This window comes from Bos mutus, chromosome 13 (assembly GCF_027580195.1).
Source record: "Bos mutus isolate GX-2022 chromosome 13, NWIPB_WYAK_1.1, whole genome shotgun sequence".
NCBI classification, from domain to species: Eukaryota; Metazoa; Chordata; class Mammalia; order Artiodactyla; family Bovidae; genus Bos; species Bos mutus.
In genome coordinates this window covers 47,369,203-47,392,981 of record NC_091629.1, presented here as the reverse complement: position 1 = coordinate 47,392,981, position 23,779 = coordinate 47,369,203, and the positions used below count along the sequence as shown (strand labels likewise).

At 37.8% G+C, this 23,779-nt stretch overlaps 1 protein-coding gene across 5 annotated transcripts in view; it reads right to left on the bottom strand.

Annotated features, from left to right (window-relative positions):
- CBFA2T2 (CBFA2/RUNX1 partner transcriptional co-repressor 2) overlaps window positions 1-23,779 on the bottom strand; it is a 142,443-nt gene that overhangs the window by 37,215 nt on the left and 81,449 nt on the right. For all 5 annotated transcript variants that reach the window (XM_070381591.1, XM_070381593.1, XM_070381592.1 and 2 more), the window contains exons 2-3: window positions 4,915-5,058; window positions 1,959-2,200 (exon numbers count right to left, since the gene is read on the bottom strand). In XM_070381591.1, the coding sequence (XP_070237692.1) occupies window positions 1,959-2,200; window positions 4,915-5,058 (386 nt within the window). The remainder of the gene's footprint in view (window positions 1-1,958; window positions 2,201-4,914; window positions 5,059-23,779) is intronic.

Genomic DNA, 23,779 nt, shown 5'->3' with positions numbered 1-23,779 from the left:
AAGCATCAGAAAACTGAAATCATATCAAGTATCTTTTAAAACACAAACACACAGAGGTTAAACAATATGCTACTAAACAACCAATGGATCACTGAAGAAATCGAAGAGGAAATTTAAAAAAAATACCTGGGGACAAATAAAAATATGACACCCCAAAACCTATGGGTTGCAGCAAAAGCAGTTCTAAGAGGGAAGTTTACAGTGATACTAATTTACCTCAGGTAATATGAAAAATCTCAAATAAACAACCTAAGCTTACACCTAAAGCAGCTAGAGAATGAAGAAAAAACAAATCCCAAAGCTAGCAGAAGGAAAACAGCATAAAGATCAGAGCAGAAATAAATGAAGTGGAGATTTTAAAAAATGATCAATGAAACTAAGAACTGGTTCTTTGAAAAGATAAATAAAACTGATAAACCTTTAGTGATTAATAAAAAAAGAGATGGCACAAATCAATAAAATAAGAAATGAAAAAGCAGAAGTTACAACCAATACCACAGAAAAATGAAAGGCTGTAAGAGACTATTAGGAGCAACTATATGCCAACAAAAGGGACAACCTAGAAGAAATGGACAAACTCTTAGAAACATACAATCTGCCATGTGAACTATGGAGAAATAGAAAATATGAGTGGGCCAATTACCGGTAATGAAATTAAATACGTTATTAAAAAACTCCCAACAAACAAAAGTTCAGGACCAGGTGGCTTCACAGGTGAATTATACCAAACATTTAGAGAAGAGTTAACACATATCCTCCTGAAACTATTCAAAAACTTGCAGAGGAGCGAATACTTCCAATACATTCTATTAGGTGACAATCACCCTGATAAAGATATTACAAAAAAAGAAAACTACAGGTTAATACCACTGATGAACATAGATGGAAAAATCCTCAACAATACTAGCAAACCAATTCCAACAATACTTTAAAAGGATTATACACCATGAATAATTAGAAATCAATCAATGTAATACATGACATTAACAAACTTAAGAATAAAAATCATATTATCATCTCAATAGACTCAGAAAAAGCTTCTGATAAAATCCAATATCTGTTTATGATTAAAAACTATGTCTACCAAAGAGGAAAGTGGGAGAGGGACAGATTAAGAATTTGGGGTTTACAGATACACACTATTATGTATAATACAGATATACAAACCTCTCTGCTACATAACTTAATAAAAGAGAGCTGGATTCTTCTGCATTTAATGTGTTGCAATATCCTACATCATATAATCTCTAGAAAATTTCATTGAACAGTCATGAGAGAATTAAGAGTCAAAACGTAAGTAATACTTTAATATTATTATGAAAATGCTTTTGACCTCCTGGGCTTCCTGAAAGGGTCTTGAGAAATCCAAGGGCTCACTAATTACACTTTGAGAACTGCCAAGTTGTGTGAATCATCTTTATTACATAAGAGGCTAATATGCAGGAGCACAGTGTGCTTTTAGTTGAGGTAAATCTTGAGGAATTCAATTTACAAACATTAAGAACTGGTAGCTCTTCTCTTACATATACTGAGAGTTGAACCCTCCCAGGTGTCAATGTAAGAAAATCTCTAACTTATAGTATGGATTCGTCCCTCAGTATAGGTAAAAAAAAAATTATGTGTACCTTGAAAATCCTAAAGAAACTGTATTTGTATGAGGAAACAATGCACCAGGCACTGAATATATTATTAAGTAACAAAACTTAGTGGAACCTCAGTGGATCTCTTGAAACTTAGTTTTAAGACAAATTCAAAGTTGCTTAAAGGAATTAAATTGATAAACATTATCCACAACTGAAATCCATGATTCAATACTATTCTACAAATTAATCTAGACTGAAGAATTTACCACACTGCTACAAGTTTGGGAATGAGGAGAAGTATGCGCAAATTTCTCTGCTGGCTTCAGTTCTGAGCCACATACTCAAAGCAGTCATTGACAGTGATGCCGTACTTACCACCAGCGCTAGAACAAGAGTCCGCACCTTCTCCCCAATCTCAGGTGAGATGTCGTTGCCAAACTGCTGCAGAGTGGTGAGGAAGCGTTTCAACTTGCTGAGCTGCCGAGCACCACAAGTGGCTGGCAACTGTTGGTTAGTTAGTGCAGATGATGTGGAAGAGGCAGGACCATTGCTGAATCTTTGTGGTGGTGATGGGGCGCCGTTAAGGGTAGGAGGAGAATGGTTGATGCCATTGCTCACTAAAAGAAAAACTTGGTTTAAGTGCAAATCACAATGATCCCTGTTAATTTCTTATTTTTGCATTCTCTTTCATTTATTGATTTGAATTTTGTAATTCACATGATAAAAGCATATAGAAGACACTGATTCAGCCCTCAACAACACTGCTTTACAATGAGACAGACTGCCTGATAAAAAACGGTAACAGAGTAACACAGACATGTTGAGAGGAGTGTTGAGAGCCACAAGAGCAAAGAGAAGGGACATCTAACTTCTGCAGGTGTTGGGGGTGGGGAGGAAGGGTAGCTTTTAAGACTTCTTGCAGTGGGTTGCATGAGCAGAATCTGGTAGAATCTATTTCCAACAGGAGATTGATCCCAACTTCAGACTCCCAAAGAAGCAAAGCGGTCAATTAAATATATAGCATTTGAACAAGATTATCAGAAAGCAGAGAGTTGCATTAATATGATATTTTTTTTCCTACCCCATAGGTTTATTGATTTATTCCTACAATGAGATATATATGTATCTCTTTGACCATTCAGAATATTCACGTTCATCAAAATCTGTTTTTCTCTGCCTTGATAGTGCCAAGCGTCTTCTAGATACCGTATGGGATACTTCCATTCTATATTTCTGCTCTAATGATAATATATGTGATTAATTAGTTTTCCTATTTGCCCATTGTTCTGAACACTGATTTCTTGTAGTTTTAATCTGGAACACAGCTCTAGAGCTATGGTCTTGGAGGCAAAGTCCCTTCTTCCCTGATGAATGAAATAAATATGCCTAAGTGTCAATAGATTTTTATTTAGTCATTTCCAAGCCTGAAAATTTAGCAAAATAAAACAATGTCTAAAAACACATCACCTGTATTAAGAAGCATTATTTGACAGACTGTGTGACAGAGGAGCCTGGCAGGCTACAGTCCATGAGGTCGCAAAGAGCTGGACATAACAAAAGCGACTCAGCACGCATGCATGTTGCTCCTACTAGATTTCATAACTTTTCTGTGCTATGTACATGTGCCCCTTATTTTACTTACCAAATTATACTTAGTTCTTGCTATATTTGCACTGCCTTGAAAGACTGTCCAATTCTTGATAAATATACATCTGTGTTTATCATAATTAGCTATCAAAGCATATATTAAAATGTTGCTAAAAGGCTCACTGCATAGAGGGTTAACAGGCTGAGAAAAAAGATGGTAATCTTTCTACTGTCTTCCAGGAAAGGACATTAGAGCTACTACTGGCAAGGAAGGTTTAACACTCAACCTCAGCAATTCAGAAAATTAGCTGCAAAGGTGTTCACAGAAAGGCCCACTGCTACTGGAAAGCTGCCCTCTTTTGAAGCAACTCATAAATATAATACATTACCATGCTTTTGGCCACTCTGATACTTACTTGGCATGATCACATTTTCTGAAATAACACATATTCATCCCTAAACAGTCAAGTATGGAGGTCAAAAGGGCTCAATTTAGTTAAACATACAGATACACATAGAATTCTACAGCGTGTATCTTGAAATCTGATAGTCTAGATTTAAATCTGCTTCACTTCAAAGATAGTACCTTTATCTAAGGCTGTTTAACTGTGAGATAAAATTACAGAAATTAAGGGGAAAAGATACCAAACTTCATATCATAAATTCTGGCTCAAATTGCTCCAGTTGCCAGTTACTTAACTTCAAATGTTTTGGGACTATAAATAATTAAATCTTCTTTTTAAAATTGAGGTTTTAGGGCTAAATTTGTTACAGGGTTTGGGGAAATTCAGCTTTAGTAGATAGTACCAAAAAACGTTCTTATAAACAATGTATTGTTCAAGTTGCTTCACACATACTCTCACCAAGACTTGATGTTCTATTTCATTCTGAACGTTCTTGGGTGTACACAATACTACACTGGTTTTAGTTCCTTTTTGACTAATAAGGCTGAGCAACTTATTATACATTTATTGTCTTAATAGGATTGTTATGGACTAAATTATATCACCCTCTCAAATTCCTGTGTTGAAGTTCTGATCACCAGAGTACCTTAGAACGTGACTGTATTTGGAGACAGGGACCTTAAAGGTTAAATGACGTCATGAACCTACGTCGTAATCCAACATGACTATTGTACTTATAAGAAGAGGAAGAAGCATCAAGGATGCACACGCACAAGGAAAGGCTATGAGACGACAGAGCAAGAAGGCAGCTCTCTTCAAGACAGAGAGAGAGAGAGCCTCTGAAAAAACCAATCTGCTGACATCTTGATCTTAGACCTCTAACCTCCAGACCTGTGAAAAAATAAGTTTCTGTCGTTTAAATCACCCAGTCTTTGGAATTTTGTTAAAGCAGCCCTACTAAACTAATAAAACAATCATTTTCTTTTGTAAAAATACCTTACCATGACACTCGTGGAGTAGTTCAATAATTTTATAAAATTTACTTTGAATCCTATGAACCAGTATAATAATTGAAAATTCATCCTTTTAGAGTCAAAGAAATTAAAATAGATACTTTTAAGTCAAAAATATGAAAACAAAATATTTATACTACTAAATTTCCAAGTACCTGAAAGAGTTATGTACTATTCTCTGAGGGAAAAAGAAACAACCAAATATATGTGTGTATTGTTAATAGCCATTAAGAAAATGTTGAGCAGTGAATATAGAAGACTTAATGACATTCATTTAGATCCAAACATCACTGTAAACCACAAACCCAAGCAACTAAGAGGTCTCACGTGCTGTAGGAGTGAACGACACAGGCCTGGGTCCTCCGGGATTTATTGGTGGAAGGGGCGGCATGGTGGGAGGGGAGGATCTTGACTGTATCTTCACTTCCACAGGAGATCCAGGCATCGCTGGCACCCTTTTGTCAGCACCCACTGTAAAGAATAAAAGGAATGGAAGTCAGAATTTTCTATAATAAAAACAGTGACAACAATCTGAAATATTATGTTGGTGCAAATGTAATTGCCATTTTTGCATTGTTGAAATTTGCTGTTTGATAGTGGAATACAATGGCACCCCACTCCAGTACTCTTGCCTGGAAAATCCCATGGATGGAGGAGCCTGGTTGGCTGCAGTCCATGGGGTCGCTAAGAGTCGGTCACGACTGAGCGACTTCACTTTCACTTTTCACTTTCATGCATTGGAGAAGGAAATGGCAACCCACTCCAGTGTTCTTGCCTGGAGAATCCCAGGGACGGGGGAGGAGCCTGATGGGCTGCCGTCTATGGGGTCACAAAGAGTCGGACACGACTGAAGTAACTTAGCAGCAGCAGCAGTGGAATACATTCTTAAATTAATGAACACACAGTGAGGGGGTGGATCAAGTTTTGCAAAGCAGACGAAAGCCTTGAAGATGAGGAGTGCAGTGGCCAGCCATTGGAAGCTGACAACGACAACCGAGAGCAATCAGTGAAGCTGATCCTCTTGCAACTACATGAGAAGTTGCCCAAGAACTCAACGTCGACCATTCTATGGTCATGTGGCATTTGAAGCAAATTGGAAAGGTGAAAAAGCTTGATAAGCAGGTTCCTCATGAGCTGACTCCAAGTCCAAAAAAATCGTCATTTTTTGAAGTGTTGTCTTCTCTTATTCCACACAATAACAATGAACCATTTCTTGACTGGATTATGACATGTGACGAAAAGAGGATTTTATATGACAGCTGGTGATGAGCAGCTCAGTGGTTGGACCAAGAAGCTCCAAAGCACTTCTCAAAGCCAAACTTGCACCAAAAAATGTCATAGTCACTGTTTGGTGGTCTGCTGCCCGTCTGATCCATTACAGCTTCCTGAATCCCAGCCAAACCATTAACAAATCGATGAGATGCACCGAAAACTGCAATGCCTACAGCCGGCACTGGTCAACAGAAAGGGCCCAATTCTCTACAACTTCCGACTGCACGTTGTACAACCAGTGCTTCAAAAGTTGAATGAATTGGGATATAAAGTTTTGCCTCATCCTCCACTGACCTCTTGTCAACCAAATACCACTTCAAACATCGACAACTTTTTGCAAGGAAAATGCTTTCACAATCAGCAGGAGGTAGAAAATGCTTTCCAAGAGTTGGTCAAATTCCGAAGCACGGGTTTTTCGGCTACAGGAGTAAACAAACTTCTTTCTCTTTGGCAAGTATGTGCTGATTGTAATGGTTCCTATTTTGATTAATAAAGATGTGTTTGAGCCTGGTTACAATAATTTATATAATTCATGTTCTGAATCTGTACTTACTTTTGTGCCAACCTAATACCAACATATCTACCTAGAGGACTAAGAAGTTATGAAGATGATTACTTAGTATAATAGGCTGAATGGTGGTTGCCCAAAATATGTTCACCTCTTAATTCCTTGACTGTGAATGTTTCCTTATTTGGAAAAAAAGGTCCTTGAAGACATAATTAAGGATCTTGAGGGAAGGAGATTATCCTGGATTATCTGAGTAGTTTCTAAATCCCATGTCCTTATAAGAGGAGGGAAAAGACAGACAGAGGGAAGTCTACCTGAAGACAGACCTAGGCTCACAGAGAGAACACCATGTGACAATGGAGGCAGAGATTGGAACAGTGGCATCTGCAAGCTAAGGAATGCCAAGAACTGTCAGTAACTACCTAAAATTAGAAGACAAGGATAAAAAAGATTCTTTCTCTGAGGCCACGAATGAATCAACCCTGCTGATACCTTGATTTTGGACATCTGGCCTCTTGAACTGTAAGAGAATAGTGTTGTTTTAAGTCACTCAGTTTGTGGTACTTTGTTATGGCAATCCTAGGAATCTAAGACAAGGCAGCGAGGTCAAGGGATTATGTGACACAAGGGTTAACAGTGAGAACAGTGGCTGGGAAAGAAAGAAACCAGCTTATGAATTCAGCTTATCTCAACTGCATTCTTTCTTGACTTCTAATAAATTAATCAAAGTAGTGGGGAGTGGATAGCTAATTTGGGACTATCCAGACAAGTGAACATCAACTGCAATAGAATGGAAACAGAATCATAGTCAACTGTATATAAATTACTATGGATGATGAAATACATGTTTATATATATCAACTATTCTAAATATGAAAAAAGAGTGGAGATGTTGTCTCCACTCCAATGTCTCAGACAACATCTCTGATACCAGGCATGTCATTTATGACGAGTGTCCAAAAAATAAAATAAAAGTAGCTGCTGCTGCTGCTGCTAAGTCACTTCAGTCGTGTCCAACTCTGTGTGACCCCATAGATGGCAGCCTACCAGGCTCCCCCGTCCCTCGGATTCTCCAGGCAAGAACACTGGAGTGGGTTGCCATTTCCTTCTCCAATGCATGAAAGTGAAACGTGAAAGGGAAGTCGCTCACTCGTGTCCGACTCTTCACGACCCCATGGATTGTAGCCTACCAGGCTCCTCTGTCCATGGGATTTTCCAGGCAAGAGTACTGGAGTGAGGTGACATTGCCTTCTCCAAAATAAAAGTAGAGGTGATCCTAAACACAGGCTACTTCATCCACAAGGACAATTTATAGCTGTTTGACAATACTCGATGGCAACAAATCCCAGAAAATCAGATTGGGTAGATTAAACTTGACATTAGAATTAGGTCTGAGCTAATATGAATAGGACTTGAAGAGTAATGTTCTAATACCTTCAGAGGGTTATTTTTCCCATTAAAGGAAACTTGTTACCTACTTGGTTAAAATAGGGTCAGGGCTACCATAATATCCTTTAAGTTGAGCTATGTTCCTCTCAGCCATTCCAAGCTTTTCACTTAAGTACCATGCACTTATTCTCCAATAACTGCTAAATTCAAAGTACAAGAAATAGAAAAATGAGAATATTACATCAAAGTTTTCCTTCACTGAGATCGTAGTTATAAATACAGTATATCTAAAAGCATTCATGACCCTGGCAAAAAGGCAAATCTTTGTACACTGAAGGGCACGTTCTCATGAGGAAAATATCCCTCCAAAGAATTTTTCTACTTTAGTTTGCAGTGGCCACATTTTGGGGAGAGAGAAAATGAGTATGTACAGTCAATCAGGGTAGCAATCCCAAGTTACAAATCCCCTGACAAAAAAAATCCTCTTTGAGAGCCATGTGGGCAACACTCTGCCAGCCCTTCCATCTCTCTGTCCGGGACATTTTCACGATGAAATTGATGGTAGTCCTGTCTGATGAGTGGACTAATTAGCTATCACGTTTGCCTTTTTCTTCCTGACAGTATTTTCTCAATGCCCTTCAGAGCGCAGTTGACATGCTTCCAGCTCTTCCATCTGGGCCCAGCTTTCTGGAGGGTGAGAGGAGAGAAGAAGGGAGGAGCTGACAGTTGTCTCGCACTGTTGTGTGTTGTGTACAATGTGCAACAACCTAGAGGGAGCCTTTCTTCAAACCACCTGCCTCTACAGCAAGGGCGCCAAAGGCCCGAGGAGGGCTTAGCAGTGAGATGTGTTTTAGCACTAAGCACTTGGCAGAACGAAAAACTCAGAGCAGCCCAACTGCAGAACACTGAATTATATACCAAGTGAAAGCTTAGACAATGGGAAAAACCCAAACTCCAGAGTATTGTTTATAGGTTAAAACTACCTATCCTTTATTCACATCACTACTCCCAAACCTGCAACACTAGTGGTATGCCTCAGGTTTCAAGCAACAACACTGTCTAGTCGGAAGAGTGTGGGTACAGAGATGGAAAGGTTTGGTGTGAACCGTCATTCTAACAGCCTGTGTGAATTTTATTAAATCACTTCACTTTTCTGGGCCTCATTCTGTTGTAAGGATTAGAGATAATGCTAGTGCTGGATATAAAGAAGCTATTTTAAGAAAGAATACTAATAATGATTAGAAAACATGAAGACTAGTGCCTGATTTTATCACTTAACTCGTCTTGTGACTATGTCCAAGTTAATATTGACATTTGTTCCCCACAGAAAATGAGCATACGATCAACAGTCCATGCGACCTCAGTGATATTGTATGGAAAAAAATCTAAGAATTAACAGTTGCAAAAGTACCAAGTATAATGTAAGATGATACTGTGTTGGAAGCTGGGCAGCAAGACTGCACCTGATAACATGAGAGTTCTATCCTGGTTCATAATCTGATAAATGCAACAGTTGTTCAGATGGTGGATAAGGAGTATATTCCAAAGTAGGCATTTTAACCCTCTGCTTGGTGGCCAGTCGCTTTTAGAATGACATCATTTCTGAATTTTTTTAAAACTGATGTTTTATAAAACATCTAGCTGGATCCCTTGAAAGAATCAACCATATTTTGAGCTCTTTTCAATTCCAGAGAACGTTAAAGTTCAAACAGAAGAAATTCTATTTTCTTAAGCGTGACTTGAGCCCATAAACACCACTGCCTGAACCATTAAAGAGACAAAGTATTCAGTCCTAGAAAATTAAATTAACCCTTAGTTTTATCAGAAAGGTTCAACTAGATCTTAAAACACAGATTCTAAAGTTCAAAGTAATTATTCAGTCACTCTATGAGTTTGTGCTTTGATTATTTAAAATATCTGGATATATTGGAAATGTGATCACATGAATTTGCAAAACCACTGATGGTTCACCACCTAACAACATAACGCCAAACAACTTAAGCTAAAGAAGAAGGACAAACACGGGAAACTATGTCTGGGTAATGATTTTACCCCTCCACTGTGAAAGGTGCTAAGCGAGTCACGAAAACAGAAAACTGACAGAAAGAAAAAATGATGAACAGTTCTCTGGGTGAGGGTACTGTGATATCCCCCACATAAGAAGCTGAAGAATCAAACATGAAACTAAAGGGCAGAAGTATTCTGTAGCTTTAAGAGAAAGTAATGCTAAACACAAACATAAACATCCTGTGTAACTAAGTCCTACTTGGGAAGAATCTTGTATGATAAACTGCCCACAAATGAGGGCATTTACAAGTCATTATAAACTGCTTTTCCGTTAGTTTTTTTTTATTACAGTTTTAAAAAAATTACTTTCAGGTTGATGAAGGAGCAACAAATACAAGAAGTATAAATAAGAGAGAAGACAAATGCCAACTATGCGAGGGGAAGGAGTGCCCACAAACAACTGGAAAGAGGTGGAAACCCCAGAGCTGCAAAGGGGAATGAACTTTAGCTGAAAGAAGGTGAGCTTGATATGAAGGATGCTCTATCACTTACTTGCTGTGTGACTATGGTTTCTGACATATCCCCTCCCAATAACCCTGTTAATGATTTTACTTGGCCATTGAGATGTTAATCTATGCTAAGTTCTAGAGAGAAGAAGATATGATCAAGTGCTCCTGATTATCATCTCTGAGAAAAATAAGCTGAATATAGATCTTACTATACTATAGTTATACTTTCTTACCATAAAGAAAGCTGAGCACCAAAGAATTGATGCTTTTGAACTGTGGTGATCGATAAGATTCTTGCGAGTCTCTTGGACTGCAAGGAGATCCAACCAGTCCATCCTAAAGGAAATCAGTCCTGAATATTCATTGGAAGGACTGATGCTGAAGCTGAAACTCCAATACTTTGGCTACCTGATGTGAAGAGCTGACTCATTTGAAAAGACCCTGATGCTAGGAATGATTGAAGGCGGGAGAAGGGGACGACAGATGATGAAACGGTTGGATGCCATCACCAACTCAATGGACATGAGTTTGAGTAAACTCATGATGTTGGTGATGGACAGGGAGGCCTGGCATGCAGCAGTCCATGGAGTCAAAGAGTTGGACACGACTGAGCAACTGAACTGAAATGAACTGATAGATCTTTGAGATGAATAGCACAGGAATACTGATCATTCCAAACAGGGTGAACCAAGGAAGTCATTACCAATTCTTTAAAACAAATCAGATTCCTAACTAAGAAACAACTGTCATAGTTTAAACAGAACTATGGGGGTGGGGTGGGGTGGGCAGAGGTTAGGTAGATAATTTTCTTTTTTGTATGAATAAGCATATATTTGTATTGTTCAAAAATTAATATATGATATAAAAAGAAATACTCCCTGCTCCTGTCCCTATATACCCCACATCTCACTCAAAACCACTTAAATCTGTTTCTTGTATATCCACCCATTCTTTCTCTCTACAAATGAGCTGATCCCCAAACATCTAAGAGCCTAACCTAATGAGTATGATCTGTAGGTAACTGCTTGCAGACATATGAATAAATGAGCACGAGCAAGAACAGAACCTCTTGTCTCATGGATTTATAAGCCACTAAGGTTTAGCATGGTTTGTTGTAGCATAAAACAACAGGCAACTGATCTATACTACATACAAACTGTATTGCTCCTTGTTTTTTTGTTTCATTTTCTAATTTAACAGCATGTCCTGAAAGTTCTAATTCCACAACTTTTTTTTTTTAAATAAACAAATGAATGATGGGTGGGGGAGGGATAAACTAGGAAATTGGGATTGACATATACACACTACTATATATAAATATATATAGTATATTTAAATATCTATGGTATATAGTAAATATATATTGCTAAGTCACTTCAGTCGTGTCCGACTCTGTGTGACCCCATAGACGGCAGCCCACCAGGTTCCCCCGTCCCTGGGAGTCTCCAGGCAAGAACACTGGAGTGGGTTGCCATTTCCTTCTCCAATGCATGAAAGTGAAAAGTGAAAGTGAAGTCGCTCAGTCATGTTCGACCCTCAGCGACCCCATGGACTGCAGCCTTCCAGACTCCTCCATCCGTGGGATTTTCCAGCCAATAGTACTGGAGTGGGGTGCCATTGCCTTCTCCGGTAAACATATATAGCATAGTATAAATATATACTGTATAACTAATAAGAACCTACTATATATAGCACAAGGAACTCTACCCAATACTCTGTAATGATCTATATGGGAACAGAATCTAAAAAAGACTGTATATAAGTATAGGTATACTTATTCACTTTGCTGTACAACAGAAACACAACACTGTAAGTCAACTATACTGTAATTAAAAAAAAATCAATTCATGACAGTTCATTGTGGGAGTGTACCACAGTACATTTGTATTGAAACAATTCTCTGATATATAACTGAACTATTTGCAATCATTTGTAGCTGAATTTTGAGGTGCTCTAGTTTCCACAATACCAACTGCCCTGTATCTGCAAGACTCTGGGAGAGAGAGAAAGAAGACAGGACCCTGAGTCACAGGAAAGACAGATATATTTAAATGTGTACAAAATACTAAGAAAATAAAGAAGTAGAAGCATTACTTAATTCATGAAGGCCAGGGAAGTCTTTATAGACCATTAGGTAGTTTACTGGGAAGGCTACATGGGCTGTCCTGCAGCACATCTGGACAAAAAGCATGAAGTGTACGGTTTGAATGCTGTCCCAAAAGTGGGTATCAGACCAAGGAAAAATCAGGAAAAAGATTTTCTTGACCACAATTTCTCTTTAACAATTGCCAAGGATAGGTAAATGTTCTAAATGTGTAACCATCAGGTAAGAAGCATCTCCAAAACTGACTATTTTAATCTTTTAAAGATCATGGAAAGAACATCAAAATTACTGTCGCACTTATAGGCTTTATAAGGATAAGCATTTCCCGTTCTTGTAGCTCTGCCACAAACCTGACAACACATTCAACTTTCTAACAACATGCAGGCTTCATATGCAGTGATAGCCAGGAATAACTGTTTACAATGAGAGATAATTTATTATTCAACAAAAACAGAGGCATAAGTATTCAGGTAAAGAAACTACTAGAAAGTATTTTACAAGGGACTTTGAAAACAGAACCCAACTGAAACAAAATAAATGCTTTACCATATACTAATGATAAGGATTGAAAAAAACAGATGTTTCCATTCCACATTCATAAATACATTGAAAAATTAATTTAATACATTTCTACAGTTAGGGATCAGCAAACTTTTTCTGTAAAGGGCAAGACAGTAAATATTTTTGGCATTTTGGGCCATATGCTCTCTGTCACAACTATTCAACTCTGCTGTGGTGGCACAGTAGACAGTATACAAAGAACTGGGCTGTGTTCCAATAAAACTTTATTTGCAAAACCAGGCAGTGGACCACAGTTTACTGATCTCTACTATGGTTGATTAAAAAACTGGAAAAATTCAAATGCCTAATTCTTAGTTTATTTTTTATTTTATGCCTATAAACCTTTTGGTAAAAAACCACATCCACCAAAGTGGCTCATCTGAATAATGTTTTATTTTCTAAAGCCTGGATGTGAAGAGACTTCTACTATTGACAGTGAAAGAAAATAACATATAAAAATTATTTTAAAACAGAAAAAAAATTATTTAAAGACAAAACACTAACAACATGAAGCTGAAGAGCTGCAAAAAGGAGGCTAGTTATCTGATGTTCTTCCAAAATTCAGACAGATCTAAATGGAGAACCTCAAAGATGACCAGCATACCTGTGAAGGACCACTTGCTTCATGACTATGCTCATTTCCCTCTTAGTCATCCCACCTTTCCCTGTCTTCAACTAGTGCCATCTGACACCAGAAACAAAGATAACCCAGAACATATAAATAACTCTAACAACTTGATGATAACAAACAACCCAATTTTAAGAATGCACAAAAAGATGTGAAGGAACAATTCTCAAAGAAGATATATAAATGGCTGGTGAGGACATAAAAAGGTGTAAGACATACTAGCCATCAAAGAAACACAAAGTGTAACATATCAACGAAAAGGAACATACTACCATCCAACAACATGGCCGAATGCCAGAAGCATTAGGCTAAGTGAAAGATGCCAGACACACAACAAAACTATATACTATAGTATCCTAGTTATATGAAACTTTAGACAAGACAGAACGAGTGACAAAAAACAGATCAGTGCCTGGTACCGATGGGAAGAAACTGACCACAAGGGGCACATTAGGAGGCATGATAAATCTTTTTATGGTGATGGAAATATTCCACATCTTGATGGTAACGATGTTAAAATAACTACATACAATAGCTAAAACTCAAATTTTTTATATTAAATGAGTGTATTTTATTATATATAAATTATCTCACAATAAAGCTAAGAAAATTAGCAAACCAAATCCAGTAACGTATTTTTTAAAAATTACAATCAAGCTGAGTTTATCTAAGAATGTAAGGATAATTTAATATTAGAAAGTCCAATAATTCACCACATTAACAGATTTTTGAAAAACACCTTAAAAAGAATGAAATAATGCAGTTTGCAGTGACATGGATAGACCTAGAGATTGTCACAGTACTGAAGTCAAATATCATGATATCGCTTATATGTGGAATCTAAAAAATGACACAAATGATCATATTTACAAAATAGAAATAGTCACTGATGTAGAAAACAAATTTATGGTATCCAAGGGGGAATGGGGTAAATTGGGATACTGGAACTGACATATACACACTACTAAACATAAAACAATGGCACCCCACTCCAGTACTCTTGCCTGGAAAATCCCATGGATGGAGGAGCCTGGTTGGCTGCAGTCCATGGGGTCGCTAAGAGTCGGACACGACTGAGCGACTTCACTTTCACTTTTCACTTTCATGCACTGGAGAAGGAAATGGCAACCCACTCCAGTGTTCTTGCCTGGAGAATCCCAGGGACGGCGGAGCCTGGTGGCTACCATCTACAGGGTCGCACAGAGTCGGACACGACTGAAGTGACTTAGCATAGCATAGGTAACTATGGGAGAAGGCAATGGCTCCCCACTCCAGTACTCTTGCCTGGAGAATCCCATGGATAGAGGAGCCTGGTAGACTGCAGTCCATGGGGTCTCTAAGAGTCGGACACGACTGAGTGACTTCACTTTCAGTTTTCACTTTCGTGCACTGGAGAAGGAAATGGCAACCCACTCCAGTATTCTTGCCTGGAGAATCCCAGGGACGGTGGAGCCTGGTGGGCTGCCGTCTATGGGGTCGCACAGAGTCGGACACGACTGAAGCGACTTAGCAGTAGCAAACATAAAACAGATGACTAACAGGAACCTACAGTATAGCACAGGAAACTACTCAATACTCCGTAATAACCTAGATGGGAAGAGAATCTAAAAAAGAGTGGATGTATAAATGTAACTGATTTTTTCTGCTGTATAGCAGAAACTAACACAACTGTATACATCAACTATACTCCAATAAAAATCACTTTTAATAAATCCACCTTAAGATCTCTCTACAATTATAGAAAACCAGTCAATAAAACCCAATTCCATTTATAAACATGAATAAAACTAGAAATAGAAGATCAATTCCTTAACTTGATAAAGGGTCTCCTCTAAAAACCCATATACTTATTGGTGAAATATAAGCATCACCTTTCAACTCTCAAAGAAAAAGATGTCCATTATCAATGCTTCTTTTCAATATTTACTCAAGAGTTAAGCCATAGTAGGAATCCCTGGTGGCTCAGCAGTAGAGAATCCACTTGCAATGCAGGAGGCCACCTGCCATGCAGGAGAAGTGGGTTCGATTCCTGGGTCAGGAAGATCCCTTGGAAATGGAAATGGTAACCCACTCTGGTATTCTTGCCTGGGAAATCCCATGGATAGAGGAGCCTGACAGCCTACAGTCCATGGGGTCGCAAGAGTCATACATGACTTAGTGACTAAAACACCACCACCACAAGTCATGGCAGCAGGACTGTTAGCCAACCGTAACAGGTATAAGGACTGGAAAGAAATAAATAAAATGATCCTTTTGCACACACAAGATAACATTCTATGTCGACCCAAGAGACTCTACCACCCAGTATTAGAAAAAAAAATGCAGGTTTAGGAAGGGTACTAGATAAAAGCCTAGTATTTTAAAAATTAATTGCATGGAGAAGGAAATGGCAACCCACTCCAGTGTTCTTGCCTGGAGAATCCCAGGGACGGGGGAGCCTGGTGGGCTGCCGTCTATGGGGTCGCACAGAGTCGGACACGACTGAAGTGACTTAGCAGTAGTAGTAGTATACTGTATTGGTGTTTTTCTTTCTGGCTTACTTCACTCTGTATAATCGGCTCCAGTTCCATCCACCTCATTAGAACTGATTCAAATGTATTCTTTTTAATGGCTGAGTAATACTCCATTGTGTCTATGTACCACAGCTTTCTTATCTATTCATCTGCTGATGGACATCTAATTCTTTAAAATCTCTTGCCCTCTGATCAGCAATGGGGATTTGGTTTTTTGGAACATGAGTCCAGCTTCTTCCCAGGATTGTCAGCTTTCCCAATAAAGCTATCTTTGCTTTTGCCCAAAAAAAAAAAAAAAAAAAAAAATTAATTGCATTTCTGGGCTTCCCTGGTGGCTCAGTGGTAAAGAATCCGCCTGCCAATGCAAGAAACACAGGTTTGATCCCTGGACCAGGAAGATCCCACGTGCAACAGAGCAACCAAGTTCGTATGCCACAACTGTTGAGCCTGTGCTCTGGAGCCCGGGAATCGCAACTACTGCAGCCACATGCTACAACTACCAAAAGCCAGCATGCCCGAGAACCCAGAGTCTGCAACGAGAGAAGCCTTTGCGCCGTAACCAAGAGTAGCCCCCCGCTCACTCCAACTAGAGAAAACTGTGCAGCGAAGATGACCCAGAACAGCCAAAAATAAATGAACAGCTTTAAAAATTACATTCCTATGTACCAGCAAATAAACAGTAATTTCAAAAAGATACGAATACACAACAACAATTATAAACCACTTAGAAATAAATATAACTCAAGATACATAAAATCTTTATAAAGAATATGAGTAGACTGAAAGACATGAAAGGAGACAAATAATCGGAAAGATCTGTCGTACTTATGGGTGGAAAACTCACTAATATTTTCACTTCACTTTAATTAATAAATTCAACGTAAATCTTACTACATGCCCGCAAGACTTTTGGTGTAACCTGATGAGCAATTACTAAAATATACAAAATTTACATACATAAATGTCCAGCAACAGAGAATAGACAATTGTAGCTTATTCATAAAAAACAGTGAAGACTGTTAAAATAAGTAAACTAATTAAAGCTCTGTGTATTGAAAAGTTAAATCCCCAAACAGTGTAGCCATACTTGCTAAAGAGTATGTTGTATGGAAAATAGGGATAGTAGGATACTTCTATAAAAACCATTTAAAATTATGTGATAAGGGACTGATTTACATTTACATATGTATATGTAGTAAAGTACTTTTTTAAGCCAAGGGAATAATAAACATCAAATTCAAGATAATGATTACTGCAAAGGGAGGAAAGGTATGGAATCAGGCACAGTCACAAGCTGTAGTTCTAACATTTCACTTCTTTAAAAGATCTGAAGCAAATTATAAGACAAAACATTAAAATCTGACAAACAGTGGGTACATGGGTGTTTGTTATACTGTTTTTTTCCTATTTTGTAAACTTGAAATATGTCCTAAGAAAAGAAAGATCACTAGCTACAGTTGGGGAAATGGTGAGATCATGATACAGGAAGAGACTAACTTACAAGGTTATTATAGTGGGAGACGACTGTGGCCTTGGATAGGAGCAGCAGTAGGAATGGAAAAATGGGGATGGATTTAAAAACTATTTAGTTACAATAAATAAGATTTGTTGACTGTTTAGACAAGTATCATATGACAGCACTTATACGTGGAATCTAAAATATGGCACAAATGAACTCTTTTATGAAACAGAAACAGACTCACAGACACAGTCCACAGACTTGGGGCCAAGAGGGAGGAAATACGGGGGAGGGGTGGATGGGGAGTTTGGCAGACCACCGTACAGAGAATGGATACACAACAAGGTCATACTGTATAGCACAAGGAACTATATTCAATATCCTGTAATAAGAATACGAAAAAATATTTATGTGTAAAACTGAATCATTCTGTTACATAGCAAAAACTAACACAACACTATAAATCACCTATACTACTAAGTCGCTTCAGTTGTGTCTGACTCTGTGCGACCCCACAGACGGCAGCCCACCAGGCTCCCCCGTCCCCGAGATTCTCCAGGCAAGAACCCTGGAGTGGGTTGCCATTTCCTTCTCCAGTGCATGAAAGTGAAAAGTCAAAGTGAAGTCGCTCAGTCGTGTCCAACTCTTAGCGACCCCATGGACTGCAGCCTACCAGGCTCCTCCATCCATGGGATTCTCCAGGCAAAAGTACTGGAGTGGGGTGCCATTGCCTTCTCCAATATAAATCACCTATACTTCAGTGAAAAATAAATTTAAAAACAAGACAGTGACTATTTATACACTATATACTCATTCATACTTTAATAGTTTACGCACATCCTCTTCTTCAAGTTACTAATCAGTTTCTTTGGATTAGTCATAAAGTCAAAGGTTTATAGCATGTTTACAAGCTCCTCACTCTCACCATTTCCCACGTTCTGCAATTTGTCCATACTGTTTCACAGAACATTCTACTTTGCATTTCTCTGGTGATATTTTCAGCTCCCAGTTCTGGACAGCCACGATTAGTCACCCATGTCCATCTTCTATTTACCAAAGCCTTTTCAGTGCAAATCGATTCTCAGGGGAAATATGAATAAGACAACAAAGGAGGGCAGAAAAAAGGACGTGGTAAGAAAGGTGTTATTTCCCTACACTGGAATATTAAAAAAAGCGTATGCATGTGTGTTAGGCCACTTCAGTTGTGTCTGGCTCTGTGCGACCCTAAAAAAAGTGTATAGCTGAATTTTATGGAACTGTTCTTTTTGGCATGTTAGTTTGGCTGTCATAACACAGTATCACAGACTGGGTAGCTTTAACAACAGAGATTTTTCTTTTCTCACAATTCAGGAAGCCAGAAGTTTGAGGTTTTGTCAGGGTTGTTTTTTTCTGAAGCCCCCCTCCTTTGTATCTTTCTTCTCCATGTGTCTTCACATGTTCTTTCTGAAGACATCTGTGTTTCTGAATTCCCTTCTTATAAGGAGAGCAGTCATATTGGATTAGGGACAACCTTAATAGTCTCATTTTAACTCAATTACCTCCTTAAAGACCCTACCTCCAAATTCAGTCACGTTCTGAAGTACTCGGGGTCTGGACTCCAACAAATACATTTTTACAGTTCAGCCCTTTAATAGTGGAGGAGGTTGAGCAACTTTTCCTGATCTGAATTTTAGTGTTCTCTCATTCATTCATTTGAAAATAGGTGAGTATCTATCCACAAAGTATCCTACTGCTGAGGACAAAGCTCAAGGAACAATTTTGAGATTTTTAGCCTGTGCAACTGAAGAATGGAGTTGCTATTTTCTGAGAAGGGGGAAAATGTGAAAAGAAGACGGGGTGGGAGGTATAGTTTGAGATCATAACTAACTTAGACATGCCTAGTAGATATTCAAATGGGGATGCTGTACAGGCAGGTGGATATAAAAGTCTGAAAATGAAGTGGGAAAGTGTGAGCTCGTGATTAAATGTTGTCAACTGATGATACACAGATGCTGTTTAAAGCTTGAAACGTTATATTAGAGTGAGTGAGTAAAGAACAGAGGTTCAAGGACTGATTTTTAGGTATTCTAATTTGGGGGATCATGCAAGATGAGAAGAAACTAAAAAAGGAGACAGAAAATGAGCAGCACTGTGTTGTCATTTTGCAGAACACCTTAAACTTATACAGAACTGCATGTTGATTATATTTCAATAAAAATGAAAAGAAAATTAAGAAAAAAAAAGAAAAAAGAAAATGAGCAGCCAGGGAAATGGGAAAAACACAGAAGCCAAGTAAAGACTATAGTCTTTCAAACTGTAGACATTGTGAGTTTCAAAATTAAATATACAAATATTCATGTAGGAATATATTCTTTTAATAAACAAGAGGGCCCTAATCAAACTTAAAAACTCATACATAGCAAAGGAAAACTTAAGCAAACTGAAAACACAACCAAAGAATGGAAGAAAATATATGCAAACAATGAAACTGATAAGGGATTAATTTCAAAAATATACAGACAGTTCATACAATCTGACAACAAAAGAACAACCTAACTGAAAAATGGGCAGAAGACCTACAGAGACATTTCTCCAAAGAAGAAATACACAGATGGCCAATAGGCACATGAAAAGATGCTCAACTAATTATTAGAGAAATGCAAGTCACAACTACAATGAGGTGCCACCTCATTCCAGTCAGAGAGCCCTCATTAAAAAGTCTACAAATAACAAATGCTGGAGACGGTGTAGAGAAAAGGGAATCCTACATTGTTGGTGGGAATGTAAGTTCAAATGTAAGATGCTGTGCAAAAACAGTATGGAGCTTCCTCAGAAAGCTAAGAGCAGAATTACCATATGATACAGCAATCCCATTCCTAGGCATATATCCAAACGAAACTATAATTCAAAAAGACACATGCACCTCTGTGTCCACTGAAGCAAGGAAGCAACCTAAATGTTCAGTGATAGATGAATGGATAAAGAAGATGTGGTGTATATATACAATGGAATACTACTCAGCCATAAAAAAGAACCAAATAATGCCCTTCACAGCAACATGGATGCAACTACAGACTCTCACATTAAAGTGAAGTAAGTCAGAAAGAGAAAGTCAAGTACTATACGATAGCACTTAAATGTGGAATCTAAGAAACAGAAATGGGGACATAAAGAGTAGACTGGTGGTTGCCAAGAGGGAGGGGTGTGGGAGAGGTTTGCATCGGGAGTTTGGGATTCGCAGATGCAAACTGGTACAGAATAGACAACAATCAGGTCCTCCTATAGCACCGGGAACTACAGTCGCTATCCTGTGATAAACCATACTGGGAAAGAATATGAAAAAGCATGTATATATCAACATGCCACTTGGCTGTACAGCAGCAACTAATACATTATAATTCAAATAGACTTAAATAAAAAATAAAAAAAGAAAACACCTTTCAAAACCGAGTATTTAAAAACTTCGCCTTTTGTCAAACCATCAACAAACAAGAAAAAATTACAAAGAAGCCTAAAACTAATGTAGTATTTGTAGCAAAGATACAAAGGCATTTAACAGACTGTACATAAATCTCATTTCAAAACTTAACTGGAACAAGTCAAGCACAATGGTTAGTGCTTTAGGCCATATCAAACAGTTAATATATAATCTTCCTTCCTCTCGCAAATTAAGACTCTTAGTTGAATCAGAATATATAACAAAGACAAAAAGGCTAGTTTGCAGCAAAGGTAGGAAGAAAAGGACAGTCTGACAAATGGACCAAATTTCAAACCAGCTGGAGATTTAAGTCTTTGTAGAGTCAAAAGCAGGCTATTGTAGCAGAAAGAAGACTGGGCATGAAACTACAAGATGTGGCTTTGAATCCTAATTGTTCTGCCAATTTATCAGCCATGGGACCTTGTACAATTCACTCCAGAATCCAGTTTTCCTCATCTGTAACATGGGAGGGAGGTGTCGAAAAGCCAAAGAAGTAACAACTAAGAAAGTGCTCTGTTACATGACTCATGTATGAGATATCATTAGACAGCTATCCATCAGCAATGTATTAACAATCATTATACCACTACATGTTGAAAGTAACTGAAGGGTGTCTTCCAATGCTAATGATTTAAAAAATTTAAGGATATGTTTTAATTGCCTGCCAACATCAAAACTGTGTTGATAACCTTAATGCAAGTTAAAAGTAGCAGCAACACAGCTGACTTGATAATGTAAATAAGGAAAAGTGAAATATGGATTGTTTCTTCTCAGCCTCCACAAATGTTTATTTGGAATAATAAAGTTATCTATTTCAACGGCACACCATCTGTTTCAAGTCTCGATCAAGTTAATATTTTTCACATGAACAGAATGACTTAAAATTACATTTGATCAGCATCACGCCTTGAGGTGAAGGTTACCCCTACTATATACAATCTAAAACTCAACCTCTCAAGCTGGAATCAAGATTGCTTGGGAGAAATTTTAATAACCTCAGATATGCAGATGACACCACCCTAATGGAAGAAAGCAAAGAGGAACTAAAGAGCATCTTGATGAAGGTGAAAGAGGACAGTGAAAGGCTGGCTTAAAACTCAATATTCAAAAAGCTAAGATCATGGCATCCAGTCCCATCAGTTCATGGCAAGTAGATGGGGCAAAATGGGAAAAGTGACAGATTTTAGTTTCCTGGGCTCCAAAATGACTATGGACAGTGACTGCAGCCATGAAATTAAAAGATACTTTCTCCTTGGAAGAAAAGCTATGATAAATCTAGACAGCATATTAAAAAGCAGAGACATCACTTTGCCAACAAAGGTCCATCTGATCAAAGCTCTGGTTTTTCTAGTAATCATGTATGGATGTGAGAGTTGGACCATAACGAAAGCTGAGTGCTGAGGAATCGATGCTTTCGAATTGGCTAAGTCAAAGATCTTTCTTGGTAAATGTTACATTGCACTTGCAAGTATGTGGGTTCTGTTCAAATACATTTTGATATTGATTTCTAACATAATCCCACAGTGATATGAGAACAGACACTGAATGATTTTAATACCTTTAGACCAGAAAATTTTTGCACCTTGTTTTATGTCCCTGGGTATGTTCAAGTGTCTCTGAGTTTATAGTCTATGAGAACTTGAATAGAACTTGTATCCTACTGTTGCATGAAAATTGTATAAATCTTAATTATGCTAAATTGGTTTATAGTGCTCTTCAGGTCTACTATATCCTTCTACTTCTCTGTATACTCATTCTATTAATTTTTGAGAGTTTGAGATTGAAGCTCAAAGTCTTCATTTATCTACTTAAAAAAATAATTGTAATATATAGTAGAACTACATGTAACATTGTTCTATACTTTCCAAGTCTCCTGTAAATGTGTTATCATATTTAAAAATATGATAATTATGATAATCTCATAATTTAAAAAGAAAAAATGAAACTAAATAAATTTAATATTTTTTTAATGAAATTACCAGAAAATTTTACATTATGTGCCCCCTATTATAAGCCTACATGGCATGCATTGTATTTCAACTGGACAGCTCTGATGTAGAAATATGACACACCAAGAAAAAACAAACATGGTCTGTGGATTCAGACAGATTCATATTCAAACTGAGGTTCTGTTACTTTTCTAACTCTTTAATAGTAGGAATAGTTCTTCCTGTAAAGTCTCCGTTTCCTTGTTTATAAAATGCTGTCAATACTGTCCAGCTGCTGGGCTGCCGCTGACAAGCGAAAATGAAATAAAAATAGAAAAATCTAGCACAAACTGCATGCCACAAAAAGAAACTCAATTAGAGAGAAATCTGAACAATAATGAACTAGCACTGTTTGGGCTGATCAGTTAAGGGCAGGATAGTTTTGGGAATTCCCTGGTTTGATCCCTGGTTGGAGAACTACAATTCCAGCCCGCATGCCACACAGCATGGCCAAAAAAAAAAAAAAGCAGGGGGGATAGTTTTGATTTATTGTTCCTTCTTAGTTCCTTTAAGCTCAAAATAAAAAGAATTTATATTAACTCATCATTTTATGGGCCTAAATCTTAAAAAAATGCAATAAGATATATATATAAACAAGATGCTTTATTACAACGCATCTGGCAGAAACAGAATCAAGACTAATAGCCCCACAAAGGATAAAGATTAAAGGGGGTGTTTCCTCAGCCTCCTCGTGATATTTGTGTCTGGGCATTTGACTTCTAACCCTGAAGTTCTACATCAGTATTCATTTGTGTGTTTCCCATGGCCCCAAACTGTCCTATGTTTGTCTTCACCAT